Source organism: Oryctolagus cuniculus, chromosome 6 (genome assembly GCF_964237555.1).
Source record: "Oryctolagus cuniculus chromosome 6, mOryCun1.1, whole genome shotgun sequence".
Taxonomy (NCBI): Eukaryota; Metazoa; Chordata; class Mammalia; order Lagomorpha; family Leporidae; genus Oryctolagus; species Oryctolagus cuniculus.
The window spans coordinates 9,084,499-9,097,898 of record NC_091437.1 but is presented as its reverse complement, the minus strand read 5'-3'; the positions used below and the strand labels follow the sequence as shown (position 1 = coordinate 9,097,898).

The 13,400-nt window shown below is 38.9% G+C and overlaps 1 protein-coding gene across 9 annotated transcripts in view; it reads right to left on the bottom strand.

The window, feature by feature from the left end:
• Positions 1-13,400, bottom strand: part of DMXL1 (Dmx like 1) — a 171,307-nt gene that overhangs the window by 79,245 nt on the left and 78,662 nt on the right. For all 9 annotated transcript variants that reach the window (XM_070076024.1, XM_070076025.1, XM_070076026.1 and 6 more), the window contains 5 exons: positions 11,658-11,765; positions 6,643-6,812; positions 6,042-6,139; positions 4,918-5,083; positions 2,943-3,204 (listed from right to left, as the gene is read on the bottom strand). In XM_070076024.1, the coding sequence (XP_069932125.1) occupies positions 2,943-3,204; positions 4,918-5,083; positions 6,042-6,139; positions 6,643-6,812; positions 11,658-11,765 (804 nt within the window). The remainder of the gene's footprint in view (positions 1-2,942; positions 3,205-4,917; positions 5,084-6,041; positions 6,140-6,642; positions 6,813-11,657; positions 11,766-13,400) is intronic.

The following is a 13,400-nucleotide window of genomic DNA, read 5'->3' as shown; positions in this document are numbered from 1 at the left end:
TTTTTCTACTATGGTACTGCACCCTTATCTAGATGATTTTTAAAACAAATTCTTATTAATAGACTTAACCAACAAGAAGACACTTGTAATTCAAGTGTTGTAACAATAGGAAAACAAAGGTTATGCTGCGAGTCCTCATCTTTGCTGCCCTCAAATGCAGAAGGGGTCTTATAGTTTAGTTCTTCATCTACTCAGTGTTAAACTCACATCACCTAGTGGCTTTAAGTATTATCTGTAAGCTAATAACTAGCACATCTGTATCTCTAGTCACAGCTTCACCATGAAAACCTAAATTCCTACACCAAAAGGCCTACATTACATTTCAGCTTAACATATATATACTTGTGCCTCAGGGCCTTTTTATTTAGTGTGCTCTTGGCCCAAACCACTTTTTTCCACACATCTACATTGATTAACTTGCTCATTTCAATCAATTCCCCCTCAAAGCCTTCTCTTTTCTTCTTCTTCTTTTTTTTTTTTTTTTAACATTTATTTATTTTGAAAGTCAAAGCTACAAAGAGGAGAAGGGAGAGACAGAGCGAGTGCACAAGATCTTCCATCCACTAGTTCACTCTCCAGAAAGCTGCAGCTGCAGTGCTAGGCCAGGCTAAAGCCAGGAGTCAACAGCTTCATCCCAGTCTCCCATGTGTGTGGCATCTTGCATTTGAGTGGAAGGGGCCCAAGCAGTTGGGCCATCTCCTGCTGCTTTTCCCAGGCCATTAGCAGGGACCGGGATTAGAAGTGGAGCAGCCAGGACTAGAATTGGTAGCCATATGGGATGCTGGCATCGCATGTGGAGGCTTTACCCACTATGCCACAATGCTGGCTCCAGAGTAGCCTTTTGGATCTAAAATACCACTTGCCCCTGTCATTTACCTACTGTTCAAGCTAAAAACCAAGGAGTTATCCTTGACTCCTAATTTCTTCATACTCTATATCCAATCAGTTCGATCTAACCAACCTTAAAATCAGATTTCAAATTCAATCATTTCTTTCTGCCTCAACTCCCATCATCCCAGTCTAAGCCACTATCATCTCTAACATTTTTTTCTAGAAAGATGAGTTTAATTGATTGTAAAAGTATGCAATCACATATTTATCCCAAATCAAAACACATTTGTTAGAAGAATATGTATGGGTGCAAGAGAAGGGCTAGAAAAGGGGTTTTGTTTTGTTCTCTTCCTTTGTTCTCTTAGCCTTACAGAGAGGCCAGCTTGAACATCTTTGCTCACATGGTTGGGAGACCAAGTCACACAGCTTTCTCGTTAAGTTCAGAAGGAAAAGCACATGATATTTCTTGATTAAATGATGTCACAAAAAACTATGACCTAGAAGATTTCTTATTAGTACCATAAATGAGACCCACTGTACCAGCTATCTGACTTAATTCTATTTATGGAAACATATTTGAAAAACAAATCTCATCATTTTCACAGGAATTCATAAGAAATTCCATTTTATATTAGTCTCTAAGAACATTTCAGTTAGGAGGAGTTCTAAAAGGCAGAAGTAAAGTTCAAAAAGGTATATTAAAAACATTTCTACTGGGGCCTGCATTGTGGCATAACAGGTTAAGCCACCACCTTTGACACTGACATCCCATACAGGCATCGATTCACGTCCCAGCTGCACCATTTCTAGTCCAGCTCTCTGCTAATGTGCCTGGGAAAGCAGCAGATCATGTCTCAGGTGCTTGGGCCCCTGCAATGATGTGGGAGACCTGCCGTTGTGGGGAGTGAACAAGCAGACAGAAGAAAGCATCTCCCTCCCCCAACTATGCCTTTTAAATAAAATAAATAAATCTTATTTTAAAACAAATTTCTGCCTACTTACTCTCCACTCTTGAAAAATACAATCAAGAGTTTGGATGAGGCCGGCGCTGCGGCTCACTAGGCTAATCCTCCGCCTTGCGGTGCTGGCACACCGGGTTCTAGTCCCGGTCAGGGCACCGGATTCTGTTCCGGTTGCCCCTCTTCCAGGCCATCTCTCTGCTGTGGCCCGGGAGTGCAGTGGAGGATGGCCCAAGTCCTTGGGCCCTGCACCCCATGGGAGACCAGGATAAGTACCTGGCTCCTGCCATCGGATCAGCGCAGTGCCCTGGCCGCGGCGGCCATTGGAGGGTGAACCAACGGCAAAGGAAGACCTTTCTCTCTGTCTCTCTCTCTCACTGTCCACTCTGTCTGTCCCCCCCCCCAAAAAAAAAAAAAAGAGTTTGGATGAAGATTTTTCTGATCACAAGGCCAGCGTTGTGGTATAACAGGCTAAGCCACCATGTGCAATGCCAGCATCCCATGTGGACACTGGTTTGAGACCTGTATGCTCCACTTTCAATCTTGCTCCCTGCTAATGTGCCATGGAAAGCAGAGGAAGGTGGCTCAAAGCTTGGACCCTCCACCCTCATGGGAGAAGTGTCAGAAGCTCCAGGGTCCTGGCCTCAGATCAGCCCAGCCCTGGGCATTGTGATCTTCTGCAGAATGAACCAGCAGATCGAAAACCTCTCTCCAAAACTCTGCCTTCCCAATAAATTAAAAATAAATCTTTGGAAAAAAAAAAAAAGATTTTCTAATCACATCACTGAAAACAATTTTCTTTACAATGAATAGTTTTACTGTAAGAATTACAAAACTAATATATAAGTACACAAAAGATTTCTAAGATTAAAAAACTGGCTTCATATCACATTTTGCAAAATAGTCACATGAAAGTATTGATAATATTTTGTGTTCAATAAACTTACTTCACAGAAATGGAAATCCAAGGTTCTTGGTTTTCAATGGATTAAACTTTAAAGAAACAAAAAAGAACTCTCTATATAACTCTACGTCCCCAACCGAATCACAGAGTCATAGAGACAATGAATTTAACATGTTTTGTGTCATCCTTAGCATCCAACAGAGCAGTAAACACACTCTCAATCAGAGCACTTGACAAGCACAGCTTACCATCATCCTCTCTAACAGGTTGCCTTATTAAGGTTTCCAGAGCACCACTATAATCTTCCAAAATCCAACAAGCCATACTCCGAAGAAAAGGATCACAATGCATATTCATGTTTACTGAACTGAACTCAGTGACAGAAGAATCAATTCCTAAAACCTTTTTGCATAAGATGGATTTATATGTTGAAGATGTATCAAACTCGGACTCATAGAGCCTTGCTATCACAAGAGCTAACTGAATGTCGTTCAGTTTCTCAAGACATACCTAGAAAAAAGGTTGACAATATTTAGGTTAATACTAAATATATACCTGCAAAAAGAATTAGCCTAATGAGAAAATATTAGATAATTCCAGCTTCATATAAGGGTAGAAAATGAAATTAAGAGATGATTTGTAGCCAAAAAATTTGAAATCTAGGCATTTTTTTCTTAACATGTATTCAACAAACTTTTTGAAGATCCCTTGCATTTTATTTTAGTCATAATCACGTGTTCTTCAGCCACCCCAGCACACTGTGTTTCCAAATTAAAAAGCTGCTTTAAAATACTTGTATGGGAGCTGCTGTTGTGCCATAGTGGGTAAACCCACTGCCTGTGACATGCGCATTCCATACAGATCCTGGTTTGTGTCCTGGCTGCTCCACTTCTGCTCCCTACCCAGCTCCCTGCCAGGGCTGGGCTGGGCCAAAACCAAGAGGATCATCCATTGCTCCCACATGAGTGGCAGGGCATAAGCACATGGGCCACCTTCTGCTATTTTCCCAGGCACATTAGCAGGAAGCTGCATCAGAAGCAGAGCAGCTGGACTCCAAGCAACACTCTGATATTGGATGTCACCATCACAAGCAATGGCTTAATCCACTGCATCACAAAGCCAGCCTCCATGAACATTCTTAAAAGCTGTATTAACAACCTATTTCTATCAATCAATCAATACAACCTGATAAAATTAAAAGACTGTAAAAACATCACTCAAGTCTAGTGACAGATTTTTCAAAGTCACTACTAAATACTATCACTTCAGTTATTATTTAGCCTTCTGTTATTTCCACTAAAGTTGAAATTGAAAAGTAAAAACTGAGGTTCTAGATGAAGCTGAAATGGGTGACAATGAGTTTTAAAAAGTTTCAGTTAGAGGCCGGCTGGCACTGTGGTACAGCAGTTTGAAGACCTGGCCTGCAGCACCAGCATCTCACATGGGCACTGGTTTGAGCTCCAGCTACTCCACTTGCAATCCAGCTTCCTGTTAATGTGCCTGGTAAAGCAGTGGAAGATGGCCCAAGTCCTTGGGCCCCTGTACCCACGTGGGAGACCCAGAAGCAGCTCCTGCCTCCTAGTTTTTAATCAGCTCAGCTCCAACCATTGCGGCCATTGGCATCCCACATGGGCACTAGTTTGAGTCCCAGCTGCTATACTTCTGATCCAACTCCCTGCTAATGAGCCTGGGAAAGCAGGGAAAAATGCAGCTGCACCCACTTGGGAGACCCAGAAGAAGCTCCTGGCTTCAGTCTGGCCTAGCTCTGGCCACTGCGGCCATTTGGGGAGTAAACCAGTAGATGGAAGATTCTCTCTCTCTCTCCCTGTCTAACTCTGCCTTTCAAATAAATCAATAGATCTTAAAAAAAAAAAAAAGTTCCAAGGCCAGCACTGTGGCAGAACAGGCTAAGCCTCTGCCTGTGACGCTGGCATCCCATATTAGCGCTGGTTTGAGACCTGGCTGCTCCTCTTCCAATGGCATCCCAGATGGGTACAGCAGAAGATGGCCCAAATACTTAGGCCCTTGCACACAAGTGGGAGACCCAGAAGAAGCTCCTGGCTCCCGGCTTTGGATTGGCTCAGCTCCAGCCATTGCAAACATTTGGGGAGTAAACCGGCAGATGGAAGATCTCTGTCTCTCTCTCTCTCCTCTCTCCATCTATAACTCTACCTCTCAAATAAATAAATAAATCTTAAAAAAAAAAAAAGTTTCAATCATTACCTCAACTGCATCTCTGAGGCAACCAGCTAAAAGAAAAAACGCTGCAGAATGTTCAAACCGTTGTTTGCCCAGCAAAGAAAAAGCATTCTTTAAAGCTGCTTTACGCCACCTCTCATCCTCAAAATTGTGTCCAAAAAACTGTGTCATCTTGGTGTCTTTTTGAGATCTACAAAGGAAAGAAAAGCATGAATACTTTCGAATACAATGCTTTTACATCAGAATCAATCTTCTGAAGATAGGACTTACTCAAAAGTGATAAATTGACAGAAACATTTACTAGTTTGTAAATGCCTGTGCATCTGCTTATTTTCCTAATACAAAAGAATACTACTATGTGTTTACTTTTCCTAATCAGCCCCAGAGATCAGTGAAAAATTTTCTTTAAAACTGCAAACCGTAACAGCTGTACTATGAGAAATTACTTCTAAATTCACGGAAAATACATAATTAACTTCCATGTTATGTCACTATCTAAATTCCATCAACACCCTTTCCATCCTGCCCATCTGAAGGCGACTTAGGTGATGAAAATATAAGGAATCTGCCTTCATTCAAAACAATCCTAAAAGATCTAGTTTCTTAGCAAAGTTTGTTACCATGATTTTCCTCCAAAGGTAACAACACAAATTACATAAATCACCTAGAACTGAATCCAAAGCAAATGATGAAGTATTTGTTAGCTGTGTTCACCAAGTCTTGGTGAGGAGAAATGAGAGAAACAAAACTTGTAACTAAAGTCTGCTCAGGAACAAGGTCTGAACCCACAGAAAATAGTTAGTTTCAAGGGACAGTCTGCCCAGGACCAGGAGCTCTCCACTAACTGATCTTCCTCCCCAACCTAAATACAACTTTCTGCATTAGTCCACCTTTGTTCTACCAAAGAGTCAAGAGAACTAAAATAAGCAAAAGACATGTTTCTGGACTGGTAATTCTGAAAACAAACTCCAGTGTGTCAGTAAGTTTCTTCCACTATGGAAAATACCTGGGCTTCTTTTTCCTATGGAATCTGTCCTTAAATGCAGAAGTAGGAATCGATGTGAATCAACATCAACAAGAACAAATGTCACTTCATAAATTACTTTTTAAGAAGAGATTTTTAAATTTGAAGCAGTTTTCTTACCTACCTATATAATCCCCAAATCACAGCTTTCTTTTTCATTGCAAGGTAAAAAATAGCAGCATCTAAAGGATCATTCTTTCTATAAAAGGCTGCTTTGGCTACCTATAATTAGAAAATAATAGATCAAAATTTCAGAAGCAGTTTTTAAGTGAATATTTTCCCTTATATCTAAGACTGGAACACATTATTTCAATGCTCAAAAATTCCCTTAAATTATGTATATGAAATATACACACAGATACACACACACATAACAAAAAGTACTACTTTAGGGTAGTTCTCACAAAGGATACACAGAAAAGACAACAGGACTACCACTGCTTTCATTACAAGTTTTTACAGCACTTTTTTATTTTTCTAATTACTCTCTAATACACGTTAGTCTACAAAAATCAGACATATCCTCCTAAACATACATATTTTGATTAGAAATCACAGTAAATCACAATAAAAAATTTTAAAAACTAGATTTTTAAACATAGGTTATTCCAAAATATTTTACTGCTTTAAAAACAAAAGGAAATAATAGCAGAGGAGACGTGGAATACCATTTAAAGAAACATCCCAAATATTTTAATTTTTTACACCAAAATAAAACCACTTACTTTTTCTATGCATCTGCGTAAGATGCGGGTATTGCGGACCCACCACCCCACACCCATAGCTCTTAGCTCAGACCAAGTGGGATCATCTCTCTGCATTGCAGGCAACATGTTCAACAGTTCTTCTTCTGCTACTGAGTGAAATGCCCAAGCAAAGTGACAAGTAGACAGGCCTAGAGGAATGTCAAGAACAGTATTTAAAAGAAATATAAGCACGGTTACACAGTGATGATCAGAAATATGTTTCTATTTGAAACAAAAATGTGAAAACATATTATATGAGAGTCACAAGTACACTTAATTGTTTAAGATTAGCGGGAGTATGGGCTATTTTAAAGTTTTGTTTTTCCAAAGAACTCCATCACTCCAATTAGCATATACTTTATTATAACTGTAAGATATATTAGGTAAGGCTCATGGTGACCAGAAATGAAAAATCTGTAGTACGTGCTCAAAAGAGAAATAGAAAGGACCCAAAAATTCATCACTACAGAAAATGTTCAAACCATATACCAAGTAAGCAAGCAAGGAAGAAATAAAACATCCAGAAAACAATCAGAAAACAATTTTCAAATGGCAGTAGTAATTACTTACTTTAGTAATTATGAGGGTACTTCAAGAAGTTTGTGGAAAACAGAATTAAAAGTAAGTTGATTTTGGTATAAAATATGTTGAAATCCATGAACAGTTTTTTCATAAAACACATTTTTCATGAACTTTTTGAAGACATTACATAGAACAGATTTCCAACTTCTTTTTCACTGAAATAAACTTATTTTTATTCCATTTTCCAAGAACTTTTTAAAGTACCCTCATACTTTGAATGCAAATGGATTAAATTCTCCAATAAAATTACCTAGAGTGGCTGAATGGCTAACAACAACAACAAAGACCCCCCACTGTAAGATACATACAAGAAACTTATATCAGTTTAAAAAAAAAAGTTCATTTTTCATCTATTTAAAAGCCATCATGTGTCACCTCCCAGAATGCATTACTAGGAAGCTGGATCAAAAGCAGAGTTACAAGGACTTAAACTGGTGCTCTGATATGGGATTCGAACACTACAAGCAGCAGCCAAACCTGCTGCATCACAACATCCCCACTTTACCTCACTTTTAAGGACACATAGAGACTTAAAGTAACGGGACAGAAAAGAGATCCCAGTGCTGGCACTATGACAGAGCAGGTTAAGTCACCATCTGTAGTGATGGCATCCCATATTTGTGCCAGTTTGAATCCTGGCTGCTCCACTTCTAATGCAGCTCCTTGCTAATGTGCCTGGGAGGGCAGTGGAAGATGGCCCAAGTGCTGGAGCCACTGTACCCACATGGGAAGCCCGGGTGAAGCTCCTGGCTCCTGGTTTCAGTCCGTCCAGCCCTGGTTGTTGTGGCCATTTGAGTAAACCAGTGTATGGAAGACCACTCTCCTCTCTGTCTCTCCCTGTCTCACAGTAACAGTGACTTTCAAATAAAATAGTTCTTAAGAAAAAAAAGGATATCCCACATACACAGAAACAACAGAGCAGGATTGGCTGTAATTATGTAAGAAAAAATAAACTTAAATAAACTGCAAGAGAAGACAAAGGATTATAATATAATGATAAAGGTATCCATTCACCATGAAGCTTGAATAACTGGAATATTTATGTACCAAAATCAGAGCATTTAAATATATCAAGCAAATTGTATTATAAAGGGATCTGAATAAAGAGCTAAATAGCAACACAATAGTAGTAAGGGGTTCAACACCAACTCTCAACAATGGACAGGATACCAGACAGAAAAGTAACAAGGAAACACTGGAACAGAACTACACTTCAAATGAAATGCACCTCTGGGGTCGGCGCCGTGGCGCAGTAGGTTAATCTCAGAAGCACCTTGCATGGGAGACCGGGAAGAGGCACCTGGCTCCTGCCTTTGGATTGGCGCAGCTCTGGCCCTTGCAGCCATTTGGGGAGTGAACCAAAGGAAGGAAGACCTTTCTCTCACTCTCTGTAACTCTACCTCTCAAATAAATAAATAAAATCTCTTAAAAATATATCAAATGCACTTTTACGTCCAAAAGGATCCTAAGAGATTATGATAAGCAATTCTATGTCAACATATTGGGTAACTAGAAGAAATGGATAAATTCTTAGATGCATACAACCTACCAAGAGTGAATGATGGAGAATTACAAAAACAAAACAAAACAAAAAAACCACTAATGAGTAGCGCCATGAATAGATCATTAAAACTCTCCATCATTGGGGATGGTATTGTGGTGCAGGCAGTTAAGTCACCACTTGCTACACCAGCATCCCATATGAGAGCAACAGTTCGAATCGTGGCTGCTCTGCTTCTGATCCAACGACCTGATAGTACACCTAGGAAGGCACTGGGAGATGGCCCAATTACTTAGGCTAAGGCATTTATTTGGAAGACCCAGATCAATTTCTGGACTCCTGACTTCAGTCCAGGCCTGATCCTGCCACAGAAGCCACTTGGGGAGTGAACCAGATGACCGAAAATCTTAATCTCTCTCTGTCACTCTGCCTTTCGACTAAGTAAATAAATATACTTTTTTTTTTTTTTAAAGCCTCCATCATCAATAAAAAAATTGTCTAGGACCTGATAACTTCACAAGTGAATTGTACCAAACATTAAAAGGAAAACTAATACCATTCCTTCTCAAACTCTCCCAAAGATAAGGAGGAAGAATTCTTCCAAACTTTTTGTGGCATCAGTATTACCCTCATACCAAAAACAGACACTGTAAATAAGGAAAATTACAGGCCAATATCCCTGACAAACATAAATGCAAAAATACTCCACAAAATGCGAGCAAATCAAATCCAACAGTTTATGAAAACAATCATCCACCATGAGCAACTGAGACTGATCACAGAGACGTAAGAATGGTTCAAAACACAAATCAATAAAATGTCATTCTGTTCAGATTAACAGAATGAAGACCAAAACCATACGATTCTCACCAGATGTAGAAAAACGAATTCAACATTCTTTCATAAAAATTCTCAACAAATTACAGAAAGAATATACTTCAAAACAGTGAAGGCCATATATGATAAGGACATGGCTAACACCACACTTAAGAGTGGAAAGGTTAAAGTTAACCCTCTCAGCTCAGGGAAGAAGACAATGATGTCCACTGTCACTCTTTTATTCCACACAATATGCTAAGTGCCACCCATAGCTACTGGACAAGAGAAATAAGAAAAAAGCATACAAATAGAAAAGTAGTGAAACTGTTGCTGTTGGCTGATGATAGAATCTTTTTGAAACAGTTACAGTGAGACAGGGACAGTCAGAGGAGAGACACCTTCCATCCACTGAATCATTCTCCAAATGGCTCTTGCAACCAGGGCTGGGCCAGGACGAAGCCAGGTGTCAGGAGCTTCATATGGGTCTCCCTAGAGGATGCAGGGGCTAAGTACTTGGGCCTTCATCCACCACACTCCTAGGACCATTAGCAGGGAGCTGGACTGGAAGTGGAGCAGCTGAGACTGGAACTAGCACCGATATGAGATAGCAGCACTATTACAAATGGCAGCCCAACCTGCTGTGGCACAGCACTGGCCCTGAGGACAGGATCTCATATACTATATAGAAGACACTAAAGATTCCACCTACAAACTGTTAAAGTAACAAATACAATAAAATGAAAAATACAAAATCAATATATAAAAATCAGCAGCATTTCCAAACACTAACAGTGAATTATATGAAATGGAAATTTTTTTTAAATCCCATTTTTTTTTTTTTTTTTTTTGACAGGCAGAGTGGACAGTGAGAGAGAGAAAGACAGAGAGAAAGGTCTTCTTTTGCCGTTGGTTCACCTTCCAATGGCTGCTGCGGCCGGCGCACTGTGGCCGGCGCACCGCGCTGATCTGAAGGCAGGAGCCAGGTGCTTCTCCTGGTCTCCCATGCGGGTGCAGGGCCCAAGCACCTGGGCCATCCTCCACTGCACTCCCGGGCCACAGCAGAGAGCTGGCCTGGAAGAGGGGCAACCGGGACAGAATCCGGCGCCCCGACCAGGACTAGAACCTGGTGTGCCGGCGTCACAAGGCGGAGGATTAGCCTATTGAGCCGTGGTGCCAGCCCTAAATCCCACTTTTAATAGCTACAAAAATAGTTTTGGAAATTAGTTTAACCAAGGTGGTAAAAGATCTCTGCACTAAAAACTATAAAACACTGATGAAAATGAAGACACAAAAAAGAAAAACTATATCATGTTAGTGGATTAGAATAATACTGTTAAGAAAGTCCAAACCACTCAAAGTCATCTACATATTCAATGCAATCCCTATCAAAATTCCATTGACATTTTTTACAGAATGTGGGAAAAATAACCTTAAACTCTATATGATACCACAAAAGGCACTGAACACACAAAGTAACCTGGAGCAAAAAGAATAAACCTTCAAGAATCACACCTATTTGAGTACAAAGTTATACTAATTAAAACAGTACAGTACTTACAAAAAACCAGGCATATACAGCAATGGAACAGAACAGAAAGGCCAGAAATTAATTCACACACTCATATCCAACTGTTTTTCAATAAAGGTTCCAAGAATACACAATGGATACCGCCCAAGTACTCAGGTCCTTGCCACCTATGTGGGAGATAAGGATGGAGTTCTTTGCTCCTGGCCTCAGTCTGGCCCAGCCTTTGCTGTTGTAGGCATCTGGGGAACAAATCAGCATATAGAACATCTCTTTCTCCCTCTCTCTGTTGCTCTTTCAAATAAATAAATCATAAAAAAAACCCACAATACATAATATCCAATTGCCCAGTATCTATTTCTTTATTAATTCTCTTCATTTACTACTCAAAATTCCAATATCTTAAGCAAAAAGAAATTAAGAGGAAATAAGCATTAAAAAAAAAAAAAAAAAGAATGCGTCCCACGTGCCATTGTTACTATGTATGGGCAAAAAACAAGTTTAAAAGTTCAAAAGCCTCTTTTGCTATTCCCCTCCTTTGTTTTAATAGATTGATATGAAAATCACCTTGGTGAACGAGTTGAGCTCGATATGCTGGAAGGGAAGTTGTAAGAAACGTATGGAGTCGCACAGCCAACAGAAACTTTAACCCACATTCATCAAGAGTTTCTCCACCTGTAATGAGGAAAAGCAAAGCAGTTACTTACTTTCATGTGCAGGGGAAAAAAAAACTTGTAAGCAAAAACAAATAGTACTAAAAATTCTGACAATTCGCTTATATCACAGCACCAAATATAGGAAAACTGACAAAAAAGGCTATCAGTATCAAATATTTTCTAATATTTCTTTTTCTACACAATTTTATAAAACAGAAAAAATGTAGTATAAATAATTGGAAAATCACTAACAAAGACAAACTGACTCAAGGTCTGTGGCATTCTTTACAATCTAAGCTCCTCTGACATGAATCTTATTTAAATTAAGATCTGACTGAAATGTACACAGCTTAGCTCTGGAGTTTCTCTGTAGTATGTATGACAGTTACATTTTCCACACTGATCCTAACCATCTCTCCTTCCCAATAATTTGCTATTAACACTAGAAGAAATAGTTATAGTGAGAAGACCAGATTTTCACTTTAAATGATTAAGAACATAAAATACCTACAACATATTCACAGCAAAAAAAATATCTACTAGTAATACCTACCAGAAGAAAAGTATCAAGATTCATAACCACTTTTTCCTTAAATTTTTATTACTATCTTAAATTTATCCTGTTTTCCTCTCAAGCTTAGTTCAGTGGGTGTGTCCTACTCACTGAGTTCTGGTCCACAAGGTTGGACTTGCTAATTTTGACCTTCAGATTTGACTGGAATTCTCCATTCAAATTTCTTAAAGAGATTTTTTTAATGCTCTGAGTGAAAGAAAGACCTATTTACAGCATGCTTATATTTATTATTCTAGGTAAGAGTAAACACTAGTACTAATTATTTTTAAAACTTCATATTTTAAAAATCAAATTATACACTATGGAGTACCACTCAGCTGTAAAAAAAAAAAAGAAAGAAAGAAAGAAAGAAATCCTGTCTTTTTCAACAAAATGGATGTAACTGGAAACCATTATACTTAGTGAAATAAGTCAGTCCCAAAAAGACAGATACCGTGTATCTTCCCTGATCCAAGGTAACTAACAGAGCACCTAAAACATAATGCACAGGATTGAAATGAGCATTTTGCAATTCGATTTACAGCCCTTGTCTCTTCTGTGAGGAACAATGTTTTTATTCTTCATACTACTTGTTGAACTCTTTTATTTAGTGTAGGGTTAACCTTATGATCATAAAACAAACTGAAAGTAGATCTTTGTGAAAAATAGGAGTGGGAAAGGGAGAGAGGAGGAAGAGGGGTTGGACTACGGGCAGGAGGGAGGAGAGGGTGGGATGTATCACTATGTTCCTAAATCTGTATATATCAAATACGTGAAACTTGCATAACTTATATAAAATTTTTAAAAATAAATAAATTATATTCACTGGTGCATTATTACATCGTGGGGAGAAAAACAGAAATCACTTGCTATTTTCAGGTACCTAAAAGCAATTATTTAATAGAATCTGCCAACTTTTGCTGAACACTTTAGCAGAAAACTATTAAGTGAATGGCATAATCTCCTTTATGCATTTCCTAAAGGTACAATGATTCATGGGAAAATAGTACACAATGAAGTTAAAACCACTGTAAAGGCAGTAACGATCTATCAAAAACTCATCTTGGCATCATTTTTATAAAAATTATTTAGTATTATTTT